Genomic DNA, 26,715 nt, shown 5'->3' on the forward strand with positions numbered 1-26,715 from the left:
GGGTACATTTCTGGGTTCCATTTCTGGGTTCAGTGCATCCAGCATGTGGAGGAGGGCACCAGTGAGGAGCCAGTAAAAGACTTTATTGGCTTTTGTTACTGCACGACAGACAGCAGGCCTTCCTGTAGTACCAGTGAGTGCACAACTTCACCCGCAGGACAAGGGCACAGTTAACTGTTGCTTTATCTTGACAAGCATCCACAGCTGGTAAAAAAAAACACAAAAAAAACAAACACATTTAACAGACATAAAAGATATGAAATTGGTAGATGGGGGAGGGCTGAAGTGGTAGTAGGAGTGTTTAGGAAACCTGTTTGGTGACAATCATTATTTTTGCAATTCTATTTGACACCGGAAATATGCGCAAGAAGGATACTCTTTTAATTTTAGGTGGTTCTTTGCAGAGATGCTGAAAAAGGTGCTGTAAGCTTATCTTTATCAACATCAATGACTGCAGCTCTGTACCATGTTTCCCTAACTCTTCAATTCAGAACAAGGAATGTCATTGCTGTCTAAAACACAAAACTGGCTTTCAAATTGATGACATGCATGATGCACTTGCCATGCAAAGATAAGAAACAACAAAGCATTAATCTGGTCTAGATTTCACAGGAATTAGCTTGTGTTGTGCCAAGATAGAGGCACATGTGCTTTTAATTGAGCCAGCCATATTAACATGCACTCATTGCTGTGTTTCATTAGAAGGTACAGCGTAAACTTCTTACTGGCATGATCGAATAACACCCGTGCCAGGGTGCGTCCTACAGTGTCTTTCCAAATATAAGACAGATTGGATTTCTTTTAAATTCACTTAAAGCCTAGGTTGTTGAAAATCTGCTAGGTCTATCCAGGCTTTAAACAGTCTCAAGCCAATCTGGTGATCTCAATATGGTTTCACTGTCTTTATCTGTCTATACTTGTCAGCAGTGCTGTGGTTAGAATAGTGGTGTATGGTGCTGTACCTGGTGCCTCAGTGGTGCAGGGCTGCAACTCACAGCTCTGCCTGTCCTCAGGTTTCAGTGTGGAGTCACAGCTATGACCCAGCTCCTCTCCTTGATAACACTTCACTTCTCGCACCCGCACTCCAATACCACATGTCTTACTGCACTGCATGGCAAACAAACACATGCATGCTAAAGAATGCAAGTATGTTTTTAATGAACCATTATGAAGAACAGAGACTTCTAAAGAAAAAAAAAAACATCAGAAAGGTATAAGAAACGAACAAACATACAATCAGATACTTTGGAATCATGCCCTATTTGCACTGATGACTTGGAAAGCAGTCTCAGACAATTTTCATAGACTGTGATGATGAATTTCTTTCTTAATTTTGCAGCATAAATCTAATAATTTTTTATATATTAATTTTTAAAATTATTTAATGTAATTTTAGTGTTTTATTACCCTGGCATTAATAATAAAAAATAGTCAGTACTGCTGTGATGGGATTTCAAATATAGCTACTGAGGGAGTGACAGTAAATTTGGCAACTTTTTCTCTTCTGACGTAATTCATGAAAAATTCTTCTTTTGGAAAGTCATGGAAATGTTATAGTGGATTATTTATTTTGCTATTGAAGAATATAGGAACACTAAAATAATATTAGCTGTGGTTTACCTTGTACCTCTACTGAAGTTTACCCCTTGAAGGAAGTGTAAAACTACATATTTTCAAAATCAACTTGTCAGTCTTAAGGAAGCCCTGTAGAATTAGGATAGAACGCAATGGAATGACAGAATGCAGAAACGCATTTTTGAAAAAAAAGTAATTATTTTCTATTTGACATGTCTTAAAAACAATGTTCATAAGGCACTGAGTGAACAGCAAGGCATCCATTTGAATAATAGTGAGACTAAATGCAAGAACACACAACTCTTCAATAGGATAACTGAGAGATACTCAATAAATAAAGACTAAATACAGTAATTATAAAATTTTATTACACAAAACTATCATAATCCTACGGAATATGCATATATTATTTTTCTCCACTTTTTCTCCCAATTTGCCATGCCCAATTCCCAATGTGTTTTTAAGTCCTCGTGGTCACATAATGATTCGCCTCAATCTGGGTGGCGGAGGAGGAATCCCAGCTGCCTCTGCGTCTGAAACCGCCAACCTGCACATCTTATCACGTGGCTTGTTGAGCATGTTGCGACAGGGATATAGCACGTGTGGAGGCTTCACGCCATCCACTGCGGCATCCACGCTCAACTCACCACCCACGAGAACGATATAGCAATATAGGACATTATATCGACAACGAGGAGGTTACCACAAGTGACTCTACGGGGCCAATTTGGTTGCTTAGTAGACCTGGCTGGAGTTACTCAGCACGCCCTGGGATTCAAACTAGCGAACTCCAGGGTAGCCAGCGTCTTTACCACTGAGCTACCCAGGCCCCCCAGAATATGCATATGCAAAAGAATTAGAAAAAAGTATTATGGAACAGTGATGTATGAGATGGTAATACCATCTGAAATTCTTGTTTGAAGGTATTTATTTGCATTGAACTCCAAGCTTCTTGCAAAAATACCATGGTACAACCATGTGCCGTGTCCAAAAAAAACTATGGTAGTACCAAGGTACAGTGTCAAAAAAATAAATAAAATAATTTGTATTATCATGATACTTTTTGGTACTTTTTTGTAAGTGTGATCACAGCAGGAGGTGTAAGTCTGTCAGTAATTGACTAGATGGTTGTTGGATGATTAGTAAACCATCCTGACCCATTTCAAGTCTTAATGAGATGAAAAAATGTATACACTAACTAGGGCTGCAAAATTAATCGAAAAACAAATCACGATTACAATAACAGCTCTTACGGTTATGTAATCGTGAAAACTGATGATTACAGCATTCACTTTAAGTCTACTCCTGTTGCGTTAATGGTTTCTATTTAGGACGTGTTTTTGCAGCGGTTGAGTTTCTAACCAATCCCAGACGTGTGCGTTGAGCAATAAATTGGTAATGGCCAATTAGGGACGCAGTGAGTCTACAGTACAGTCCTATCAGTAATGACAACCAATCCTTAAGCTCAAGTTTTGAATAGTCTGACGTCCAGATATTTGCTTTCAGTATATTTCATCTCGGTTTGTGATGGCACATGAAAATTAGTGCTAAAGAAACACCACCTGTAACTCGAAAAGAAGCTGTAGAACAAAGGTGAGCAATTTTGAATTATTTTCAATTAATTAAATGCTGCCCCGTTTTATTTATCTTAGGTAAACAACCCACAAACGAGCAACGCAACAAAACTAAAAGGATCCCAGACCATTAGAATCAAGGTACAGACTGGGCTTAAATAAGTGATTTATTGTGTTGTTTAAACAGCTTTATTTATTCCATCCATCCATCCATCCATCCATCTTCAACCGCTTATCCGAAGTCGGGTCGCGGGGACAGCTGCTCCAGCAGGGGGCCCCAAACTTCCCTATTACGAGCCACATTAACCAGCTCTGACTGGGGCACCCCGAGGCGTTCCCAGGCCAGTGTGGATATGTAATCTCTCCACCTAATCCTGGGTCTTCCCCGAGGCCTCCTCCCAGCTGGACGTGCCTGAAACACCACCTCAACTGACTCCTTTTGACGCAAAGGAGCAGCGGCTCTACTCCGAGCTCCTCACGGATGATTGAGCTCCTCACCCTATCTCTAAGGGAGAAGCCTGCCACCATTCTGAGGAAGCCCATTTCGTCCGCTTGTACTCGTGACCTAGTTCTTTCGGTCATGACCCAGCCTTCATGACCATAGGTGAGGGTAGGAACAAAAATTGATCGGTAGATCGAGAGCTTTGCCTTTCGGCTCAGCTCTCTTTTCGTGCGATAGAGCGAGTGAAATACTGCCCCCTCTGCCCCGATTCTCCGGTTACCCTCCCGCTCCATTGTCCCCTCACTCGTGAACAAGACCCCGAGGTACTTGAACTCCTTCACTTGGGGCAATACCTCCTTCTCTACCTGGAGTACGCACTCCATCGGTTTCCTGCTGAGAACCATGGCCTCAGATTTAGAGGTGCTAATCCTCATCCCAGCTGCTTCACACTCGACTGCCAAGCGATCCAGTGAGAGCTGAAGGTCACGGACCGATGATGACATGAAGACAACATCATCTGCAAAAAGCAGTGATGAGATCCCCAGCCCACCGAACCGCACCCGGACCCGGACACAGCTCTCGCTTTGGACGTACAGGGATTGGATCGCCCTAAGCAGGGACCCCCCCCACCCCGTACTCCCACAGCACCTCCCACAGTCTCTCCCGGGGGACCCAGTCATACGCCTTCTCCAGATCCACAAAACACATGTAGACCGGATGGGCATACTCCCAGGCCCCCTCCAGGATCCTTGCGTGAGTAAAGATCTGGTCCGTCGTTCCACGGCCAGGACGAAAACCGCATTGTTCCTCTTCAATCCGAGGTTCAACAATCGGCCGAACCCTCCTCTCCAGCACCTTGGAGTAAACTTTACCAGGGAGGCTGAGAAGTGTGATACCCCTGTAGTTGGCACACACTCTCTGATCCCCCTTTTGAAGAGGGAACCACCACCCCGTTCTGCCACTCCTTAGGCACTGTCCCAGATTTCCACGCTAATGTTGAAGAGGCGTGTCATCCATGACACCCCTCCACATCCAAAGCTTTCAGCATTTCTGGTCTGATCTCATCAATTCCGGGGCTTTGCCACTCGCGGAGTTGTTTGACTACCTCAGTGACCTCCCCAGGGAAATAGAATCTGATCCCCATCAGCCTCCGGCTCTGCCTCTAGCATAGAGGGCGTGTTGGGATTTAGGAGTTCTTCAAAGTGTTCCTTCCACGCCCAATAACCTCCTCGGTTGAGGTCAACAGCGTCCCATCTTTGCTGTATACAGCTTGGATGGTTCCCCGTTTCCCCCTCCTAAGGTGGCGGACGGTTTTCCAGAAGCACTTTGGTGTGGACCGAAAGTCCTTCTCCATGGCTTCTCCGAACATTTCCCACACCCACTGCTTTGCCTCCCTCACGGCCGAGGCCGCAGCTCTTCGGGCCTGTCGGTACCTTGCAAATGCCTCCGGAGACCTCCGGGACAACAAATCCCGGAAGGCCTCTTTCTTCAGTCGGACGGCTTCCCTGACCACCAGTGTCCACCACGGTGTTCGAGGGTTACCACCCCTGGCGGCACCTAAAACCTTGAGGCCGCAGCTTTCCACCGCGGCTTCGGCAATGGAAGCTTTGAACATTGCCCACTCCGGTTCAATGTCCCCAACCTCCGTAGGGATGCCTGAAAAGCTCCGCCGGAGGTGTGAGTTGAAGATCGGTTGACAGCTCTGCCCCTCTCTTCACCCAAGTGTCCAAAACATATGGCCTCAGATCCGACGACACGAATACAAAAATCGATCATCGACCTTCGGCCTAGGGTGCACTGGTACCATGTACACTTATGAGCATCCTTATGTTCGAACATGGTGTTTGTTATAGATAATCCATGACTAGCACAGAAGTCCAATAACAAACATCCACTTGAGTTGAGATCGGGGAGGCCGTTCCTCCCAATCACGCCTTTCCAGGTGTCCCTGTCATTTCCCACGTGTGCGTTGAAGTCACCCAGCATCACTATGGAGTCCCCTACTGGGGCCCTATTCAGGACTCCATTCAGGGTCTCCAAGAAGGCTGAATACTCTGAACTGCTGTTCGGTGCATATGCACAGACAACAGTCAGAGTTCCCCCCCCCACAACCCGTAGGCGTAGGGAGGCGACCCGCTCGTCCACCAGGGTAAACTCCAATGTAGTGGCGCTCAGCCGGGGGCTATCGTGAGTATCCCCACACCCGCTCGTCGCCTCACACCCTGGGAAACTCCAGAGAAGAATAGAGTCCATCCCCTATCCAGGAGTACAGATCCATAGCCAAAACTGTGTGTTGATGTAAGCCCCACCAGATCCAACTGGTAATGCTCCACCTCCCTCACCAGTTCCGGCTCCTTCCCCCCCAGTGAGGTGACATTCCACGTCCCCAGAGCTAGCCTTTGCTGCCCGGGTCTGGTCCGTCGAGGCCCACGGCCTTCACTGCCACCCATATGGCAGCGCACCCGACTCCTGCGGTTTCTCCAATGGGTGGTGGGCCCAAGGGCTTTATTTATTATGAAAGCATTTTTGACTGCACAACACAAGTACAGATTAGTTTGTTTTGGATGTTTTGGACATAGAAAAAGTCTTGAACTTTCACAGATCATCGTTATTGTTCTCACGTCTGCTCAAATAAATGTCTATTTGACCTACAACTGCTTTTGGTAGATTAAAATTTTTACAAATCACACAAAATCATAAACAGGCTGATCTTACATTCCAAAGTGCAACCGCTGTGACAGGTTTAAGGCCAAATATGATTTATTGATGATCTTATGCAAACAAGATCACAATATGTGATTTTAAATGCAGTAAGGAAGTTCAGTCTAAATCTGCTATTCAGTTTGACTATTGAATATGTCAAATATTTTTATTAACTGTATATGGACCAATAATTTAAGCAGTAAAGACACATATTGCATGTCTGACGGTAGTTTTTTTTATGCCACATTTTTCAGGCAAATATCAACCTGTTACATGACACACAGGCACATTGACTGAAGTTAAAACTGGTTTTGTCAATAGCTCAGAAAGAGCCTACATAAATGTCTTCACTGTAAACCATAGATATACCTTTATAATAACCTTTAGTAACATTAACAAACATTATTACAGTATGTAATGCTTAAAATAAACTGCAGCCCATAACCACCTAATGTTCTGAAGAACCTGCAAGCACAGTTGCCTGCTTAGTGACATCACAGTAATTAAATCTATTAATCATCATTAATAATCGCAATTAGAGGGCCTGGGTAGCTTGGCGAGTATTGACGCTGACTACCACCCCTGGAGTCGTGAGTTCAAATCCTGGGTGTGCTGAGTGACTCAAGCCAGGTCTCCTAAGCAACCAAATTGGCCCGGTTGCTAGGGAGAGTAGAGTCACATGGGGTAACCTCCTCGTGGTCATGATTAGTGGTTCTTGCTCTCAATGGGGCGCATGGTAAATTGTGTGTCCAGAGAATAGCATGAGCCTCCACATGTTGTCTCCGCGGTGTCATGCACAGCGAAGCACGTGATAAGATGCGTGGATTGACTATCTCAGAAAGGGAGGCAACTGAGACTTATCCTCCGCCACCCGGATTGAGGTGAGTAACTGAGTAACCACCACGAGGACATAGTAATTAATGGTAATTGGGCATGCCAAATTAGGGAAGAAAGGGGATAAAATTGAAAAAATTGAAAATAATCGTGATTACAATCAAGGGCAATAATCAATAATTATTATTTTTGTCATAATCGTGCAGCCCTAACTCTAACTGAAATCTTGATTTGAAAAAAAAACAAGAATTCTAAAATTCAAGAATGAAAAATACAAGATACTTAAAACATGTAATGCATTGTATGTTGTGTTATCATTTCACATTTTGTACTGTATTGTAAGTCAATGCATGACCCTAATGTAAGCATTCAAATGAACAAACCACAAATGCCATTAAAACCGTGAATTCAAAAGACCATAAAAATTTTAATAAGAATAATTGAGTGAGCCAAAGTAGTTCAACTATAATAATCACTCCTAACCTGAGACCAGGATGTGGTAAACCACTTGGAGCAGGGTCTCTCAAAACAGGCCATGCTGTCTGCAGGTCTGAGAGATCTTTCACACATCCAGTCGGGGAACTCCTTAAACACCCCGCCCTCCAGCCCAGCACACACCACCTGACGCATCTTCACCCCACGACCACATGTGGCATTACACTGGGTAGGTTAAAAAAAATAAAAATATTAATACCGTAAAATAGTCGTTAAACACACACAAACTTGAAATTAGCGTAGTAAAGTTCCCACCTGTTCCCACTCTTGCTCCACATAGTGGGCAGGGCAGTTTTTGTCACCGCATGGATGAACTGCCATAGGCTTCAGCTCTGGATCACACTGTCCATCAGAGATCACCTTCCCATTACTGTTCTTACACACCACATAGCGCCTCATCCTGCCCTCCCCACACGGCCCTGAGCACTTAGTGAAAGACAAAGAGACATAGATTATATAATACTTTATGGAAAATTTGGACAAATCTTCATGGAAAATTTCAAGGTTATATGTCATATTTTATAGGATGCTGCCATAATTAGATCTTTAATCCTGAAACCCACCGGCCCCCAGTCAGAGACGGTCCACATGCGGTCACAGGGTGGCCCCTCACACTTTCCCTGGCTGACTGGTCTGGTAGAATCATTACAGAGTCTGGCCTCCATGGAGCAGCGCACCTCACGGCTCTTCACCCCACGGCCACCACACTGTGCTGAACACTGAACAAAACACAAAACCTATTATCTGACTGTGAGACTGATTAAAAACTACGTAGTCCACATCCTTAAAATGGAAGACCACATACTTAACTAAAACATTTTAAAACACTCTGGAAAGATTTAGCATGTTAATGTGGTAATGACATATTGATAGGATATTGGTCTTTGATTTGCTGCTGCTGCTTCAGAGCAAGTACAGAGACTTGCTAATGCAAGAACATACACAGACATACAGAGTTAACCATGTTGACATGCTGCAGCAGCTGCACAATTAGAAAAACACAAGACATAGTGCATCAAGCATGTATGACATGCTGCTGCACAATTAGACATAAATACAATCCCCCAACAAAGCAGGTAAGCTGCACAAACACAAAACACAACCCCCCAACACCAAGCAGATCTACTGCCTAGACTTGTGTGTGCTGCTGCTCCGTAGAGCCACATGCAACGAGTGTATACTAGCTAGGTGTGCCTTGGCCAAATGGCATTATGCTAATGTACTAAACCTGTATGTGTGCCTTGGCCTGCTTGTCTAAAGGCTTTAATTACTAGTGACCTGACTAATGTGTACCTGGACCAGGAAAGCCCATTGCTTATTTAATTAGTGAGCATAGATATGTGTGGATTTATTAAACCTAATTATAGTGGTGTGTGCCAGTGACAGATTTGGCTATGGCTTACCTTGATAAAGACAGGCTTCTATGTGTCATGGTCAAAAGTAGACCTTACCGTGCAAGCTGATAGACCAGAAAGCCCCAGCAACCACCTGAGCAAATTTTCAGAGAAAACTTGCAGTGTTCTGCAGTGAAACCGGCTTATTTTCGAACTGAGAAAATGTAAATGTCAAGCAAAGAGAGAGTATGCCGTTTATTTGCTACCCATTTACACGTCAAAGGACTTGGCTTAACATATCACATCTGAGCAAGATGATTGGCTAACAGATAACAAGTTCAAAGAACCTATCAGCTTGCACCATTCAGAGTTTCATGCCTGAAAATAGTCATAAATGCTGACACAAAACAAATAATCAGGGTATTCTACAACATTAATGTCTTGATGGACATGAGATTAGCACAGTGTAAAAACTCATCCATTCTTCTTTCATTAAAACATTATATGTGTTTTATGTAATATATAAAGTTGTATGGTGTTGCAAATATGAAGCTACAGTTTAGTCATTCTCTCTCTAAAGACTATTGGCTATTGAAAAGGGTTTGGGTAAATCCTAACCCTATTGAAATGATCAGAGCCCAGCTTCCTGTGTCAAAGGGAAATATTTTCATGATGTCTTTCATGCACTGACCTCAGACCAGTCTGAGATCTCCCACTGAGGGCCGCAGCTTTTGCTCTTGCAGGCTTTGCGTGTCATGGGCTTTTGGAGCTCTGTGGCCTGACATAGCTCATCATACACAGAGCTGTCAAATCCCGGTGCCATCATCTTCCAACAGCGCACCGTCCGGAACTGAAACCCCTCCCCACACGTCCGGGAACACTCGCTCCAACGGCTGGTTTCCCACCTGCCTCAGAACACAAAATACAAGTTCAAGAAATGTTCACAGTTAAACTCAACTAAAGATCTGTTGACAGAATCAGCATGGAATACTTCTGAAAATAATTTTGAAATAAACTCAAATGTAAATATGTTTAAGATTTACACTTTTAAAACAGTGAGTGAGTAGCATATTTTAAATGTTTATTCACTATAATGTATACTTGCCCCATAAGATTCCACTGTAAGTAATCAACAGCTTGTAACAGATGCTTTCAATAAAGATGAAATTGTATATAACTCTTTAACTAATGTAAATTATTGTAAGGCTCTAATAATCACATGATGTGGCCTGTATCAAACCTGGGCAGGCACTCTTTCCCTGTGCAGAACTCATGTGTGTGCTCTGGCCTGGTCAATGCGTCACAGTAGCTATCATCCACCTCTGACCCATCATACTTCACACATAAAGCGTAAGATGTGCTTATACCTATAAAGATAGAACATAATGTCAAGCTTGTGTGTATGCAGATGTATTACACAGGAACATGTGTGAGTGTGTTCTGTCTTTGCGTGTATTGTGTTCGTAATTGCACCTGTGGTACATGTTGAGCTGCAGGGTGCATACGCAGATACCTTCCATCTGTACATGTCGGCCATGCTGATGTCATGATCCAGAGATTCCACCTCAAACTCATTACTGTGGGAGTACGATAATAGAGAGAGTTTCTAATGACTGATTCACAATACCATACACAATTAAAAGGATAGTCCACTCAAAATGAAATACTTTCTCACCCTGAAGTCACTCCAAACTAAACTTTCTCTCTTCCGGGGAGCAAAAAAGGAGACATTTTTAAAAGGATTCGCACAGAATTTAAGTCATTAATCACTTAAAAAAGTGCTGAAATCTAATATGGGAGCTACATCAATAAGATAAAACCCCAATGGTTCTTGTGACATGACATCATGACTTTAGTCACGCGACACAATGATAACCAATGAGGTTCCATGTTATTGATGTAGCCGCCAGATTTAATTTAATAGTGTCTAAACTGAGTACACAGACTTAAATTTCTTCATGTTCATCACGCAGGCTTCAGAAGAATATGTTGCAGTCGATTTCAATTCGATTACTTTTACTGTGGTTTTTTTTTTTTTTGTGTGTGTGTGTTTTTCTCACCATTCACATTCATTATATGGATTTGGAGCGACATTAGGGTGAGTAAAATGATGACAGAATTGTAATTTTTGGGTGAACTATGCCTTGAACATTTTTTATTTATATAATATAAAAAAAAAAAAACATAAATAAACCTAAACCTAATTATTTACATATAATTAATAACTTTTTTATTTTTTAACAAGACAATAGTTTTTATATTCTATAATATAAATAATATAATAGTAGTTAATTATATTCTAATCTACAGCTAAAATGAGCAGAAATGTTGTGTGTCCTGCTATTCAATTACGGCAAAAACAATATAATTGTTGGTCAGACAATGCAAACCTATGAAATCTCCAGTTCTTTTTAGGCATTTTAATTGAATAAGCTAAGACTGGCCTTATTCAGTTTTTAATTTATGTATTTATTTCTTTAAACTAAAGGCCATTTTTACAGTGAATAAGCTTAGAATAAATGCACATTACTCATCAGACATGACCTTGAATTCACCCAAGCAAGTTCTAGTTTCTATGTTTACTTGAATCTAAACCTGCATTTAATTCATTGAACCACAATACCATCAGTACAATTACTACAGCAGAAACATTAAATCCACTAAGTTCCTGCATGTACATATTTCAAGAAAATGTGTACCTATTTTTCTTAAAAGCCTGCCCTATGGGTATTCTGTAGGTGAAGGCAGGAAAATAATATTTTGCCTAGTTTGTCTACACTAACTAGCACATCTGTGATGTATGTAGTGACATTTTGAAAGATCGGTGCAAAGTTTCATTTAAAACAACCCAGGCTAGACTATGTCAATAAATATGTCAAAACATTAATCTAAAGGCTCATTCATGTCTTATACCCTCCCTCTGACCTCTCGCTGTGGGGGGCCTGCACTGACTCCACCTGGTGGAGCTGAAGAAGGTTTGATTGGTGGTTTGTTGTGTCATTAGTCCAAGGCTCAGCGTGAGGCCCAAATACAGGTTCCCCATCCATATCCATGTCCAGACTGCCCGGGTAGATCTCCAGTGTCAGGCTGTTGTCCAGAGAGGAGCTGGAGTTAAGCTTGAGTATGGCACAGCCCAAGAGTGCTGAACCTTCTTTACAGGGCTGTCTGGAGCCTGAGGGCCATGAAGCACCATCATAAAAGAGACTCTTCAGAGCAGCTGTAGATGTGTGATTGGAGTCACTGGAACTAGACGAGTCACCTTCAACCAAGTTGGAATCAGGGCCTTGACAACAGAAAAGCACATTCCGATTTAATCAATCAACATTTAGTCAAGTGTTATTGATTGATGACATTGAAGATAAGATGTGGTTTGTCATTTAATATTAGATTAGGCTATTATGTTAGCTTTTCTGTAAAATACATATTTGAATTAAATGTTAAACGTGTAAACATGAGACAAAAAAGTTAATTTAGAAAATTGTGAATAACCTTACAATTCATGGTAAAAAGATGTACTATTCTGAATGTACTATAAGACAATATTCTGATGTAATTGTATTGGTAAAACATTGTTTTCTTAAACTAGTTCATTTCAATCAAAACAATAGGCTCTTAGAGTATGTGCTAGCATACAGTGTAGCCAAAATGTGTTAATTCTTTCTATATCTGCATCTGTCATGCCATTAATTACATTTCCTGTGTAGCCTGAACAATTAACAGGAAATAGCAATTTAATAACTGCATAAACAATATAGCTATGTGTCAGAATATATAGAAAACTCTTCAGTAGTTTATAGCCCAAGGTCGGTAACCTGTGGCACGTGTGCCAGCATTGGCATGCAGAGAGGTAATCACTGGCAAGCCAGCAAGGGCGCGAGAGGAGTAGACTATTTTATTTATATACATTTCGCACCTGCATTCCAATCTACATCTTGATGAAATCCTTCCTCATGATCATGCAGTATGTTTTCATGAGCTGAACGGGAGGCTAAACAAAAAATTCAAATGTGACGAGACTGCAGTATACCCAACAGACTCGTACAGTGCGTGCAAGCATTCGCACATCACGAGCCGGTAGCGCTTCACTTTCAGTTAATCACATGATAAAACACGCCCGCTTTGCTTCGGTCAGGCTGTGCGGATGAGAGTCTACATTCTGTGCTCTCACATAAACCCACATCGTGTGGTTCAAAAATATAAGTCAATTAAAAATATAAATTAAACCTGGAAATAAAGTTTTAGATCTTTGTAGATGTGATTCACAGAAAAGGGCTAAATAGATGGCATGTGATGCACAATTTATCGTCACACTTTAATACTGTTTAGTCTCCCATTCGGCTAATGAAAACATGCTGCATGATCATGAGGAAGAATTACATCAAGATGTAGATTGGAATGCAGGTGCGAAAAATGTCATATAAATAAAGTAACCTGCTCCTCTCTTGCGATTTAAAAAAAAATAAAAAAAATCAGTAATCAAATAAGCAAATTTGTGACATTAACTGTGTTAACTCGTTTTGTACAAAAGCACAGGTTTTCTTTCATTAAAGCACTTTCACAAGATACTCTGAAAATTCACATGCAGGATCATATCATAATCATCAGATTTTGCACACATTTTTTACTCAAACTCTTATGCTGATAATATCATTTGTAATTAAAAATAAACAATTACATTAGAAAAATGCAAAATATAAACATTTTCACAAGTGGACGGGAAAATCACATACATGCGCCTTTTTTAGGAGGGGGGGGGGCACAAATGTGTAGACTTATTATTCATCAGACTTGAATTTCAACTAAGCAAGTTCTGACATGGATATCGCTTTCACACTTCTGAATCCAGTTGTTTCTTTCACAATAATCAAACATCAAACTTTATGGACATCTGAACCATGCCAAAATGTCTAGTGTGACAATGACCAGAAAGGTCAGTCATCCACTGAACAAAAAATATCCCTCCAAAGATTACAGTACTTACCAAAACTGCCCTGCGTTTCAAGATGCATTTCACCATCTGGCTCATTCTTAAGGACCTCACTCACAGGTCTAAATAATTCCAGGCCAGATAGATCACTGAAGTTAACAGAGGTCTGAAGTTCCCACAGCAGCTCCTCATGGCCCACATGCACCTCCACATTTTCTTGAGGAATGAAGAACGAAGAACTCTGATTGCCTTTCTTTTCAAACTCCTTACGAGCTTTGATTTCATTATGAGTAGAGAAGAGCTCTGTAGAGTTGTTAGCCTTCTGGTCTGCAGGTGATGGGTCGTTGGAAGTCTTTGACATCAGGTTGCTGATTTGAGGCTGCTCAGGGGTAAAGGCCATGGGTGGTGCCGTCCTCAGCTCTGGAGCTCGAGGAACTGTGTACTCATATGTGATGTAAGGAATCTTTCCATTGAGGTTGTAATACTTCAAATACAGAAAAAAGCCTATTATTTACTTGAAACAGGCATAACTTCAAACTGCAGTAATTAGTACTGTTTAAACTCCTACTGTACCTACACTGCATGGCAAAAGCCCCTATTAATTAATGGGTTTGTCTATTTCAGCTGCAAACTCTATTATTAGATACATACAGCCTTGCAGTCTTCTCAGACAATAATTTTTAGTAGAATGGGGTGTATTGTGCAGAAATATAGGACCATAACAAAATGGTGTGGGAGAACTTTACTGGCCTGCACAAAACCCACACCTGAATCTCATTGAAAAACTTTGGGATAAGTTTGAACAGATTGCTAGCTAGGCCCCATTGCCATTTCCATTGAGCTAGTACCTGACCTCACTGAAGCTCTTGTGTCTCTATGGGAGCAAATTTCCACAGCCATGTTCCAACATCTAGTGGAAAGCCTTCCCAAAAGATTGGAAGGTGTTATAGGTTCATGGTTACCCATGGTTTTAAGTTAAATGTTCAGTAAGCATATATGGGTGTCTACATACTTTTGGCCATGTAGTGTGTGTAGCCAAGGACTACTGGCAGAGTTATGAATTATCAGACAATCACATATGAGAAAACATAAAAATTTGGCTGTGATGTAGTACATACCTATATACCTACCATGACATGCAGGGCCTGCTGGGTGGGACCCTGAGCCATGATGTACTCAAAGCCATCAGAGAAAAGGTTAGCTGGCCTCCTATATTTAAACACTGTCCCAGCAACATGGAAGTTCTGTGGATTGTCGATCATACTGTTCCCATTGAAGAAGAAGTGACCAGCTACATCAGAGAGAGCTAGATAAAACAATGAAAGACAAATTGGACTTTCTCTCTCTCACGCACACACACACTCTCTCTCTCTCTTTCTCTCTCTCTCAACACGAAAATATTGATTGATCCACTTATTAAACTCTTACCCAATATATTTTCAGTTTTCCGTCGCTCAATGATTTGGACATCTGTGGCACCAACTGGTATATTGGCTATGAACACATAACCTAGACACACAAAGCCAAAATAATATCTAAATAAAAATGGAAAAATATGAAGAATGTTTGATATTCCATGTCACATTAAAGGTGTTGTAAGCGATTTCAGCTGTTTTGCTCATTTCTGCCATTTCGCTACCTTAACCACAAAATTAACAGCAGGTCCTCTCTCCAAAACCCAGCCCTCTAAAGACATGTAAAAAAAAAAAAAAACAATGTCAGCAAAACCAAACACACAAAGTAATTCCAGAGATTATCTAATAAATGAGAAGATGTCGACCTCCCTGGCTCTACCATTGGAAAAAACACAACAGTCATCTGGAATATTGTTAGTCTTCTAAGTCAATCATATAGCAATACAAGTTGCCATGATGTTTCCGAGAGTTCCAGTACCCTAGGATTATCCACATTAAGCCAACTGACAAGTGTAATCTCGCATAAAATATTTTTGCATCGGCTCAAGTGCAATTACCTTCCCTTGTGGCGCTACCAAAAGCGTGTTGTGTCAGCAGCTTGGGAGACCCGGTTTGCATCCTGCACTGAAACCAAGAAGTAATTGCATTGGGCAATTCAGTTGAGCACAATTCAGAGTTTGCATTTTTCCCCCTAACATTACATTTATATTTCACTGATGGTTAGGTTTAGGTTTAGGTTGGGGGTTTATATTTAACAATATATGCTCTCCTCTTCACTGTATTACATCCTGTACAGCTGAAAACAAATAGCTTCACATCTCGTTTTTCTCACACCTAACCACATGCCTAAAACTGGGGACAGTTGAATTTCAGTAATCACAGACCGATTTTAGTTAAAGAAAACTCAATCTAGGGTGCTTTCACACTAGCCCTTTTGGTGCAAACACAGGTCTGAATGTTGCCAAAGTTCAGTTTGTTATGATGTTGTCAACACTGTTTTCCGAGTCCACTTGAAAAGGTGGTCTGGGGTGCAGTTCATGTGAACTTCAGTGTGGTTCACTGCTGATATGAACGCAATCGTACCAAATCGAGGAAGTGAACCGCTTTTGATGATGTATATTTCTCATTTTGGCAGGCTCCTGATCACAATTATTATGGTATAATGTATTTCTCACACCTGCTTTTCTCCAAATAAATCGCCTTCAGAGAGCAGCTCAGATTCTTCACATCTTTTGCAACGCATATGCGGGCTTGTGGCAGACAAACGCTAACATTGATCACATGCACATTTAATGCATCCGAAGCGGACACACGCAATTGTTGTTCTGTGCATGTAAGGTTTTAGTGGTAATTCCAAAGAGAGGAATACTTTAATAACACGGCCAAGCTGATGTCTTATTGAGTTGTTACCTAGTTACATTGATAAACAGCTGCAGCTTGTACTCACATTGATGCAATCGGACCGCGGTTCGGACCCAAATAATACAGTATGATGTGAATAGAGACCAGTGGAGGCAGGGGGAGGAAACAAACTCTGGTTCGGTCCAAACAATTGAGTCAAGTGTGAAAGCACCCCTACTCTTGGCACTGATGTCAATGAGCAGCTTTCAGAGTGTTATAACTCTAAATCACCTTTTGCGTTTTATATAGAAATTAATGTAGAATTCTTCAAATTAATTCTACCAGTTGCAAAATAATCTCTGACGTTTCTTATAGACTTTTTTTTTGTAGTACATTACACACATAGTTCACTTCAAAAGGATTATTTAATGTAAAACATGTTGAAGATTAGCAAAGAGGCTGTTGATTCATTAAGTGAAGAGTGATTGGCTCCCTCATTCTTTTTGGCTGTTTATATAGGGCCTAGAGCTTTCACCAAGACTATGATTTCTTATCTATTTCAGTGATATCTGTCAAGTACTAAGGATATTTTATGCAGGGTATTCAAAAAAATTACAATTACTTACTGCACCTTTAATGTGACAACTGACCTTACACCACAAATTAGTCATTGTTCAATAAGTTATATAATATATAAACAAATCATAATACATTTGACAGAAAGGTGATCTGTTGGTGGTCTAAGCAGCCCTTTATGCTAACATAATGTATACCTAACTGTGTGATCCCTTTCCGGTAAGATCCTGACACACGATAACAAGAACCTCCATTTCCACCACAGACTCCACATTTGTCTACGTTTTTACTGGAATACAGTTTCCCATCACATCCTACCACCTGCAAACCAAGGCAAAAGAAGAGTTAGCATTAATCAAGATCTCACAAACACAGGGCAGCAAAGACGGCATATTTAATTTTATGTGAATGAAAACAAAGCTGTAAGGCCATCGTATAAAGTCCGCACGAATTTTAGCCTCAGTCATCATTCACTGCATGGAAAAAAGATGCAATGGAAATGAATCTTGACTAAAGGCCCAGATATACTTCATACGAAATTGAAAAACGAATGGGTATGATGTCATTTAGAACAAATCTGGCCAAAAAGAAGGTGTTTTGTGTTTGATTTGATGGTGTTTGATTTGATGGTTTAGAAAAAGGTCCCTAGGTGTGACCTGAAGCTCCTCCTACTACTTTGTTTCAGTTTTTAAGTCAGTATTCTACATGAACATCAATACGATCATTCCTGTAGAGACATTTACAAGAACATGTCATGCAATATTTTTTAAACCAGTCTCAAGTGCCCATTCATTCATGCCATCTGATGCAAATGTCATTCACACATCTGCCAAGATATACCATCTTTTGTCTGTATTCTCTTTTATAAACCTATCTTTGCAGTAATATCAGCGAGATACTTCTCCAGAGGTACAATATATCGGGGCCTTAAGGCTAACATTCTGTCAAACATCTCCTTTCTGTTCCACAGAAAAACGAAAGCTATACAGATTGGAAACAACATGAAATTAAGAGATGACAGAATATTTATTTTTGGGTGAAAAATCAATTTAAGATCTTAGGTCAAGTCTAATTTTCACAACCCATGTTTTCCAGAGGTTTTTTTGATGCACCTGACACTGGCCCTCAATGCAAACCCCCTGGTAAATGCCATCCCTGCAGAATGTCCCGTCATGGGCAGGCACCAACAGCTGCCTTTCTCCTGTAGTTGTGGTGCACTGAAGATCACATGGCTTGTTGGAGATGCTGATGTAATCATCTGAACAGGAGGTGACATCAGTAAAACATCATTACAATCTAGGCTTTAGAGAATTCCTCTAGAGATAACAGGTCTTTATTGCATGGAGAGGTCTCTTTTGTACATGGGGGACTTGGAACTGTGGAAATAATCCTAAAGGTGCATCTGTGAGTTATAATAGAGCTGGCCAGAGGCCAAGACAAGAAATTTTGTAGAGCTCTGAGTCTAGAACACTGAAAGACCAGTAAGGAAAGCAAGTCAACTAAGGCAAGTAAAGAAAGGTGCAAAAGGAGAACACTGAAGGACTTTTTTTTACCTGGATAAAGTGGAACCCACTCATAGTGCTTCCTGCCGAAGGCTTTGGCATTGAATTGAGAGCACTGGTGCTGTTTGAAGCTGATTCTGCTGTTGGGGCATGGCTAGGCAAACATTCAGACAACAATAAAGACACAGCCTGTGAGCCAGGCAGCAGGTAAAACAGCCTGCAGAGATTATAGCTCAAAGCCAACATGTATAAGAATGCATACAGTCGTTATGCCAGTTGGCTTGGGTGGAATATTCCACCGAGTAACACAAATGTAATATTGCAGTCACATTATTATGGGTTATCCCTTAATTATACACAAAAGAATCTTTATGAACTTAAGTAAATACCTGATTTGTACATAGCTGATACTGCTTGGATGGTCCAAAGCAGAAGGAACTGTTGATGTTTTGGGTAGATGTCAGTCTGAAAATGTATGTAAGTCCATTTAAAATGGTCTTGATTTGACTATTCAACATTATTTAGTTATTCATGAAAGGATTACTGGAACTGGTATTACACAGAACATCATTGCAACAGCAGCTACATTTAATACGCTCATGTGAATTCCAATAAGGTGTACCTGCTCTGAAGATGTTGGAAATTCCCATGCTTTTTCACAGTTTTTCACAACTATGATCCCTCTTAGCTCCTCCATACATGACTCTCCTCATCTTTCTAGCTCTCACTGTACCCTCCCCCCACTCACACACCTTTCGCTGTTTCCAACATACTGAGAAGTGCTAATAGGAGCCAGCTGGACTAGCTCAGCTAGGGCCCTTATCTCCAGTAGAATCTCCTCAAAATGTTTGACCATTTGCACTAAAAGCCATTTTATTAATATGTTTGTCATTCTGAAGACGATTCCCTGGGTCATGTGGGCCAGTGGATTGATGTTCATCCCATATGACATTCCTCAGCCTATCTGTGTGCTCTGGAGGATATTAGTCGAGGGAGACTTCTCTCCCTGAACCCCCCTTTTTTTGTTTCTAAAGAGAGGGTTCATTTGGGTTACACTGCCTTCAAGTGCTATCGGAATTAACGTAAATACGAGTTTCCCACTCGGAAGTGACACATTAACGACCCCTCATGTAGTACTTACAACTGAGAAACTCTGAGATAATTTTGATACCCAAGTTTCCAAGGTGGGAGGAAGCATAAACTTTCAACATGGTGGAGGAGAGTACAGTTTTAGTAGCGAATGACAGGTTTTATACATTTTTCTAAATACAGCACATATAGCAAGTAGAATCACATACATTTATGTATATCAGCAACCATTTGATGGATTATGTAAATTTTTACCCCATGAAAATAGCTTGTATTTTACCAAAATGCCCTTATTGCCAGCAAACTAGCACATTAATATGTATTATAGAGTCAAAATAATAAGTCCCTAAAGAATATGCATGACTGAACCTGGTGTCGTACATGTTTCCTGTTCTTTCCAACAATAAAAGCACTTGAATGCGACATACTCATAATTACCACTTCAGAAGTGGGAAGTAGGATAATTCCGATAGCACATGAAGACACAATTAGTCCATGCTTTAGTAGAGTCTGAGGAGGGAAAATGGTAATTTATCCACAGCTTATCTTTCATGAATGGTAGAACTACAGTTACATCCATAGTGCATTTTCAGCATGTCATCCATGAAATTATTACTTTTATTTAAATGCTTTGATGAAAATGTATCCATGACTTTTCAATAACTTTGAAAGTCATTTGTGTTTGTTGGAGAAATATTTATAAAAGAAGTGTTTTTAAGAGATTGAACACACTCAGAGCAATTTTCGCGAATTAAATATTTTAGAGCTGAGCATAACTAAAAAATATATATATATATATATATATACACTTCAGAAATTTCCATGACCTTCTAAACTTGTGATACCTGGATATCACAAGTAAAAAATGTCTAGGGGTGTTAATCGATTACAATTTGTAATCAAAGAAATTTACAGAAGTTGCAGATTAATTAATTAAATAAATCCCGCTTGATCACAAATATTTGCTGAGAAAGTCCCCCAAATAAAGATAATTCATGTGTATTTTTTAATTGTCATTTTCTCTATTTCCTGCACAAATATATGGAGCAAATAAAGCTTTTGGAGCCAAATTAAATTTGAACCAGTTAAGTAAAAAGGTAAAAGAGAGACACTCAACAGGATTGTGCATTTAGTGCCACATTAGATGCAATTTTTAATCAACAAGTTGATCGTGAGTGACATTACCCAGTGTGAAAAGTAGGTTCAGACCAGGGTCAAAATGACAGCTTTCAACCCATGTTGGAGAACCTTGCTCAAAGAATCAGGCCTGTCACTTCTGATTAGTACAGAATAGGGGGTCTTTTTTCCTTGGTTGACCTGGATCTGAGTGAGCTTGTGTCAGCCCTCAAGCTGTGTCTAGTTGAGAGTGGTTTACCTCTGCTGCAGACAGTGACGCTCTTGAGAGCGCACTCCTCCTCCGCAGGTACGTGAACAGGTGGACCAGCTGCTCCATTCACCCCACCACTGAGCTACTTCGTCTGGCTGTCTCTGGAAATCCTCTCTCCCCTCACTGCTGTCCTGGCAAAGACAGAGAAACAGTGCTTCACAGCTGCACACTAAGAACATGATAACATGGAAAATCTGTAAACAATGGTAATTATTGTGGACAAAAGCTGTCATGACTATCAAGGCACTAATATTAGTAACATGTTGACGTGAAAATAGGAGAGTACACTAAAAAAGAATAGAGATAAAAGAGTAGAGACAAGTGAAGACAATTTGAAACGGAGCTCATGGCCAGCTATGAATTTCTCCTCAAAGTAAACCACAAAAGCCTAGACATTAAAACAGGATCTTTCTGAGTACAGTGGAGGGTGGTTTCAGTGAAGAGATGGAGACAGAGGTGGATGAAGCCCCCCTAATGGCCCAGCCAGATGAAAGGGCCAGCGACTGTGGGCAAATTAAGCAGACTCATGTTGTCTAGACAGCAGGTTAATCGCTCCTCTTCAAGCCTTGCATCAGTGAACTTTAACACAACACAGGCACGGCTTCATGGAAAGTCTTGTGAAGCTTTCAAAGATAAGTGCTGCCCAGCATGACTGATCTCAAACCAGCTTTAATGGTCAACGTTTGGATTCAGGTAAAAGGAGGCGGATTTACACAAAAGGCCATTTTCTTTCTGAAGCTCTATACACCCATTGACCCTTCCTGAATGGTGCACTGTTCTGTCCATTAATGACATTTGGAAGGTTATGTTATATTTAAGCATGAAATCCCTTTTCTCTGCAAGTGACATTTTCTTATAGGTGTCTACTGGTGTGACTTGTTTCAACATTGAGTCCCTTTAGAGGTGCAAGTTGGCCTGCAGTAGAATGTATGCCTACAGTGGAATACGGCCCTTCAAGCAAGAACACTGACAATTACGGCAGGCTTACAGAAATGGATAATTGGGATGCATAGAAGGCTAGTATGGGGGATTGGCAGCCCCCCTCTACAAACCCAAACAGCTTTTCAAGAGCCACTCCAGTGTCCCCCGCCCCTAACGCAGGGGATCTTAAGCTTGTCCAAACAAGAGTCTGCATGCCCAAATGTTTTTTTTTCTCTGAATGCCCTCTAGATGTTTAGATTCTAGACAATTAGGCTTTTCTCCACTTTCTAATCCAGCCTTAAATCGAACAGCCCCTTGGGATACCACATGGGCCCTACAAGTTTCGAGATGTCACTTTAGTTGAGTTTAGTCTGCCAATGCTTCAACACCACACTGGTCAGGTCGGGCCATATGAACCGGTCATTAACACGCTGAACCATAGAACAACAGTGATGACAGTGCTCTCAAACAGCATGTATTATAAATCCCAAAACTGGACCAAAAAATTAAGCAAACTGCAATGCTCAATTTATTGGCACTCATAGCAGATATTTACAATACGAGTCAGGGGCTGTTGGTCACACCTAACCCATTATTGCTTACGTCTGCGATGTTTTAGAAAAATATATGTAAACATGTACTTGACAAACGTCTTTGACCGTTGCTTGGCTTGACCGTCTCGTGCAGGAGAGCCGCGTTTTTTAGAAGCCGTGTCAGATTACAACCTGCTTACACTGAACGCATCTGTTGACGCGACGCAACAGGTTGAGGCTGTCTACACTGAAAGCCTCCTAAATGACTCGCTGAAAAGAACAGCAACTTCTAAAAACGCGTCTAGAGACGCCTGCGTTGTTCTATTCGTTGCGCTGTCTATCATTTTAAAAGTAAGAACGTGTTCGGTTTGAAATGCCCCCAAAAGAAGATGATGCACCTCGACTCATCTCACACCACTGTACTCGAACATGCCAAGTAGCCATGTAAAAAAAAGAGCTTTAAAAATGTATTCGTGAACATCAAAAAACGGTCTCGCGATCTATCAAAATATCAAATCGTACTCACTGTTTACTAAATCACAGTAAAATATCGTAAAAATAATATAATAAATATAATGTGCAGCTTCAATTTGGGAAATCCCACAGACATCAAGACCCCGACTGGGCTTTGATCTCAGTGCAATGCTGTAGCCTACCCATGGAAGTGGTCGAAACCATACTTTGATGTTCGGCCAGCCACAGATGCTCCTCTCGCTTACCGCGTTGTAACCGGCATTTGTGAATGAGCGCTTTTTTGAACACCGTCTTTAGGGGCCGGTCATACTCTTGCGCTTAAATAAAAAAAAGCTAGACGCAACGAATAGAACAGAACGCATGGGTCTCGCGACTTCCTTTTAACCTGACATGTTGTTTAAGAAAAAGGTATCACTACTGCGCGAGACGTCAAAAATAAAAATAAAATCAGCGGGTCGCGGCGCAACGTCAAAGGCGACTGCCTAGCGCATGTTTACACAGGAAAACAATTGGGAAAACAGCACAAACGGCCGCAAAAACGATTTCGGTGTAAATGGCTCCTTGGTATATCAAGGCTAAAACTGTAGCCTGTACCAAGTGTGTTTCACTGCAAACTTTACAAAAATGAAAGCGATTTACCTTAATTTTTGCACCTGTTGGTGTATTAATGATCCATAAGTGTAAGACAATGTAGTGAAGTAGAATATGTCCGAATCTTGTAGTCCAGAGACAGTACATGGTTCATTTGAGAACAAGGAGAACTCGCCCCCCTGTCCTTAACCAAAGACTAAAGAGAAAGAGAGAGGGGGGTGCACTTTGAGGTCTAACGGTGAACGAAACCCTTGATGCATTAATGGCTTTACAACCTGCTGGAAGAGAAGAAAAAGGGGGCTGGTCAGACTGACTGTGATTGACCTTGTAGAGGGACTCCACAGCATCCATCTCTGCGAGGATGAATGAATGGGAAGTCCAGAAACAGAACTTAGCCACATTTGTAATGTAAACGGTATGAGTAAACTACATAAGTAATAAGAGTGGGCACCGTTTTACACCAAAACATTTGCTGCTCCCTCTGAAGAACCTGGTAGAACCTGCCTACGCTACGATTATAGCATGTCAGTTTTATTTTTTCACTGAATGTAAAACACATGCCTCTATTTGAGCCCTCGTCTTATTGTTGAATAGACCCTGTGTCTCAATCAGCCCCCTAGCTATGTCGTGAATCAGTGGCTGTGTCTCGTTTGGAAGGCTGCGTGCTAGGTAGTTTGCGTCCTTTGAAGGCTGCAGTATACCGAGTGTCCTCCTTAAAACAAGCCTCGTTTAAACGAGACTGCCTTCGTAGGACAAACGGAAACGGAACGTAACACGGTTGCTATGACAGCACGCCACTCTTTAACAAGCGCGAGCGCTTTGAGTGAGAACAGAACAAAGTCCTTCTGGAAGGGAATATATGAGGTACATTTTAGGAGAGTTATAATGATGTAAAGAGAAAAGAAAATAGATTTTACAGGTGTACTTTTAGTCTAATACTTAATTTTAATTATATATTAATATAATGATACATATTATATACTCTGCACCCATCTACTTAGGTACTTCAACTTTCCTTGCGTTTGAACATCATATTTACGGGCGAATTGGCGTCATTTGTTTTTAGACATTTCCGTTGAAGCAAAGAATTGTGGGTTGTGAGTGCCCACGAAGGATAGGCTACACCTCATGCATCGTCCGAAGTCCCGTGAAAGAAGGTCGCATTCGAAGTGTCCTACTCGCTTTTCTGAAACGAGACAGACTCGATGACGTATGCGGCCTACAAATGCGACCTACGGAGGACACATTCTCTTCCAAATAAGCCAGTCACGTGAACACGAATTTAGGCACTGGGAAGGTTGTTCATCCACTGAACACTGAATCACCCGCAACACGATAACGAGCTCGCGCATTCAAGAGCAGCTGTTATTAATCAGCACCACCGCTGTATAAATTACACTATCCTTCATTTGAAGATTTTCAAAGGTACAATGTTATTATAACAAATAAATTGCATAATTAAAGAAATACAAATATATAGGAGTGTATTTTAAACCTTCTTTTAACAACTCAAATATTTAAAAGATTGTTTAACTTTCATGAATGAAAGACATCTCTTTTAAAGATAAATGATGGCTTGGACTTAATAGTTTTACATTGTGCTCATCAGACTTAAGACATACATTTACATTTATGCATTTGGCAGACGCTTTTATCCAAAGCGACTTACAGTGCACTTATTACAGGGACAATCCCCCGGAGCAACCTAGATTAAGTGTCTTGCTCAAGGACACAATGGTGGTGGCCGTGGGGATCGAACCAGCGACCTTCTGATTACCAGTTTAGTCCACTATGCCACCACCACTCCAAAGAAAGAAGACATGACAGTATTTCCGGTAAGGGAACATAGTGAGCAACAATGCTCTCTGTTTTTTTACAGTGCATTGTTGGATTTGTTAGGAAGCAAACTTTTCAGTGCACTAGAGCAATTTTGCGATCTGATCTGTGCCCTGACTACTGAAATAGGGTGCTGATTGAGACACACCTATACACTCACTGAGCACATTATAAGGAACACTTGTACATCTACTTATTCTTGCGATTATCTAATCAGCCAATCGTGTGGCAGCAGTGCATTGCATGAAATCATGCAGATATGGGTCAGGAGCTTCAGTTAATATTCACATCAACCATCAGAATGGGGGAAAAAACTGTGGCATGATTGTTGGTGCCAGACGGGCTGGTTTGAGTATTTCTGTTACTGCTTATTTCCTGGGATTTTCACACACAACAGTCTCGAGGGTTTACTCAGAATGGTGCCAAAAACAAAAAACATCCGGTGAGTGGCAGTTCTGTGAAAACGCCTTGTTGATTAGAGAGGTCAACAGAGAATGGCCAGACTGGTTTGAGCTGACAGAAAGGCTACAGTAACTCAGATAACCACTCTGTGAGCAGAACAGCATCTCAGAATGCACATGTCGAACCTTGAGGCAGATGGGCTACAACAGCGAAAGACCACGTCAGGCACTTAATTAGGACCATAGTGTTCATAATAAAGTGCTCTGTGAATATAATTTACATATCCTGGAAGTCACTTTGGATAAAAGAATCTGCCAAATAACATCAATTGTTATTTGGGAGATTTCATTAATGTCTCAATAGGTAGATACATTTGAACTACTTTTGAAGTTACATATTTCAAGTAAACAGCAGCTAAAAGACTCAAAAAGTAAGAGGAAAATCCCATTTTTGCAACTAAGTGTATTCCTAAATGTACATGTAACTTTAAAAAAAATGCAACTTTGTTCTTGTGCTCAGACACCCCACCAAAGGGCTCTATGTTCTACCACTGGTTTCCCTGTCTATGCATTCCACTTGAATAATGACAGCTGAATAACCAAACCACAACTTCCATTATGTTGTTATTAATTTCAATAAATGTTTTGTATTATAATAAAACAGAATATCAAAGCAATATAGTTTATAAATTATGGCATAATATTTGACATTAAACAACCCTGCGCATGTATGCGTGCGTGTGTTTTCATGTCCATCATTCACAT

At 40.9% G+C, this 26,715-nt stretch overlaps 1 protein-coding gene across 1 annotated transcript; it reads right to left on the minus strand.

The window, feature by feature from the left end:
- LOC127649608 (ADAMTS-like protein 2) lies at nucleotides 1–23,860 on the minus strand. The gene is made up of 18 exons (XM_052134803.1): nucleotides 23,762–23,860; nucleotides 21,183–21,325; nucleotides 19,108–19,183; nucleotides 18,770–18,872; nucleotides 18,329–18,474; nucleotides 17,414–17,537; nucleotides 15,313–15,393; nucleotides 15,015–15,190; nucleotides 13,939–14,368; nucleotides 11,883–12,240; nucleotides 10,431–10,534; nucleotides 10,198–10,324; nucleotides 9,649–9,862; nucleotides 8,187–8,342; nucleotides 7,879–8,049; nucleotides 7,612–7,788; nucleotides 963–1,107; nucleotides 1–204 (listed from the first exon to the last, which is right to left on the minus strand). The coding sequence occupies exons 1-18, from the start codon at nucleotides 23,858–23,860 to the stop codon at nucleotides 83–85; spliced, it is 2,952 nt and encodes a 983-aa protein (XP_051990763.1). The 3' UTR covers nucleotides 1–82.
- Nucleotides 23,861–26,715: the final 2,855 nt, after the last annotated feature.

The sequence above is a fragment of the Xyrauchen texanus genome, chromosome 9, assembly GCF_025860055.1.
Source record: "Xyrauchen texanus isolate HMW12.3.18 chromosome 9, RBS_HiC_50CHRs, whole genome shotgun sequence".
NCBI lineage: Eukaryota > Metazoa > Chordata > Actinopteri > Cypriniformes > Catostomidae > Xyrauchen > Xyrauchen texanus.

What these genes read in the sequence shown, in the direction of transcription:
- LOC127649608 (XM_052134803.1), bottom strand. Translation starts at nt 23,860, where the DNA reads ATGTACTGTCTCTGGACTACAAGATTCGGACATATTCTACTTCACTAC. An exon ending in AGCAGGCCCTGCATGTCATG is followed by an intron (nt 14,369 to 15,014) that starts GTAGGTATATAG and finishes CTGTATTTGAAG; the next exon opens with TATTACAACCTCAATGGAAA. An exon ending in TGGAGCAAGAGTGGGAACAG is followed by an intron (nt 7,789 to 7,878) that starts GTGGGAACTTTA and finishes TAACCTACCCAG; the next exon opens with TGTAATGCCACATGTGGTCG.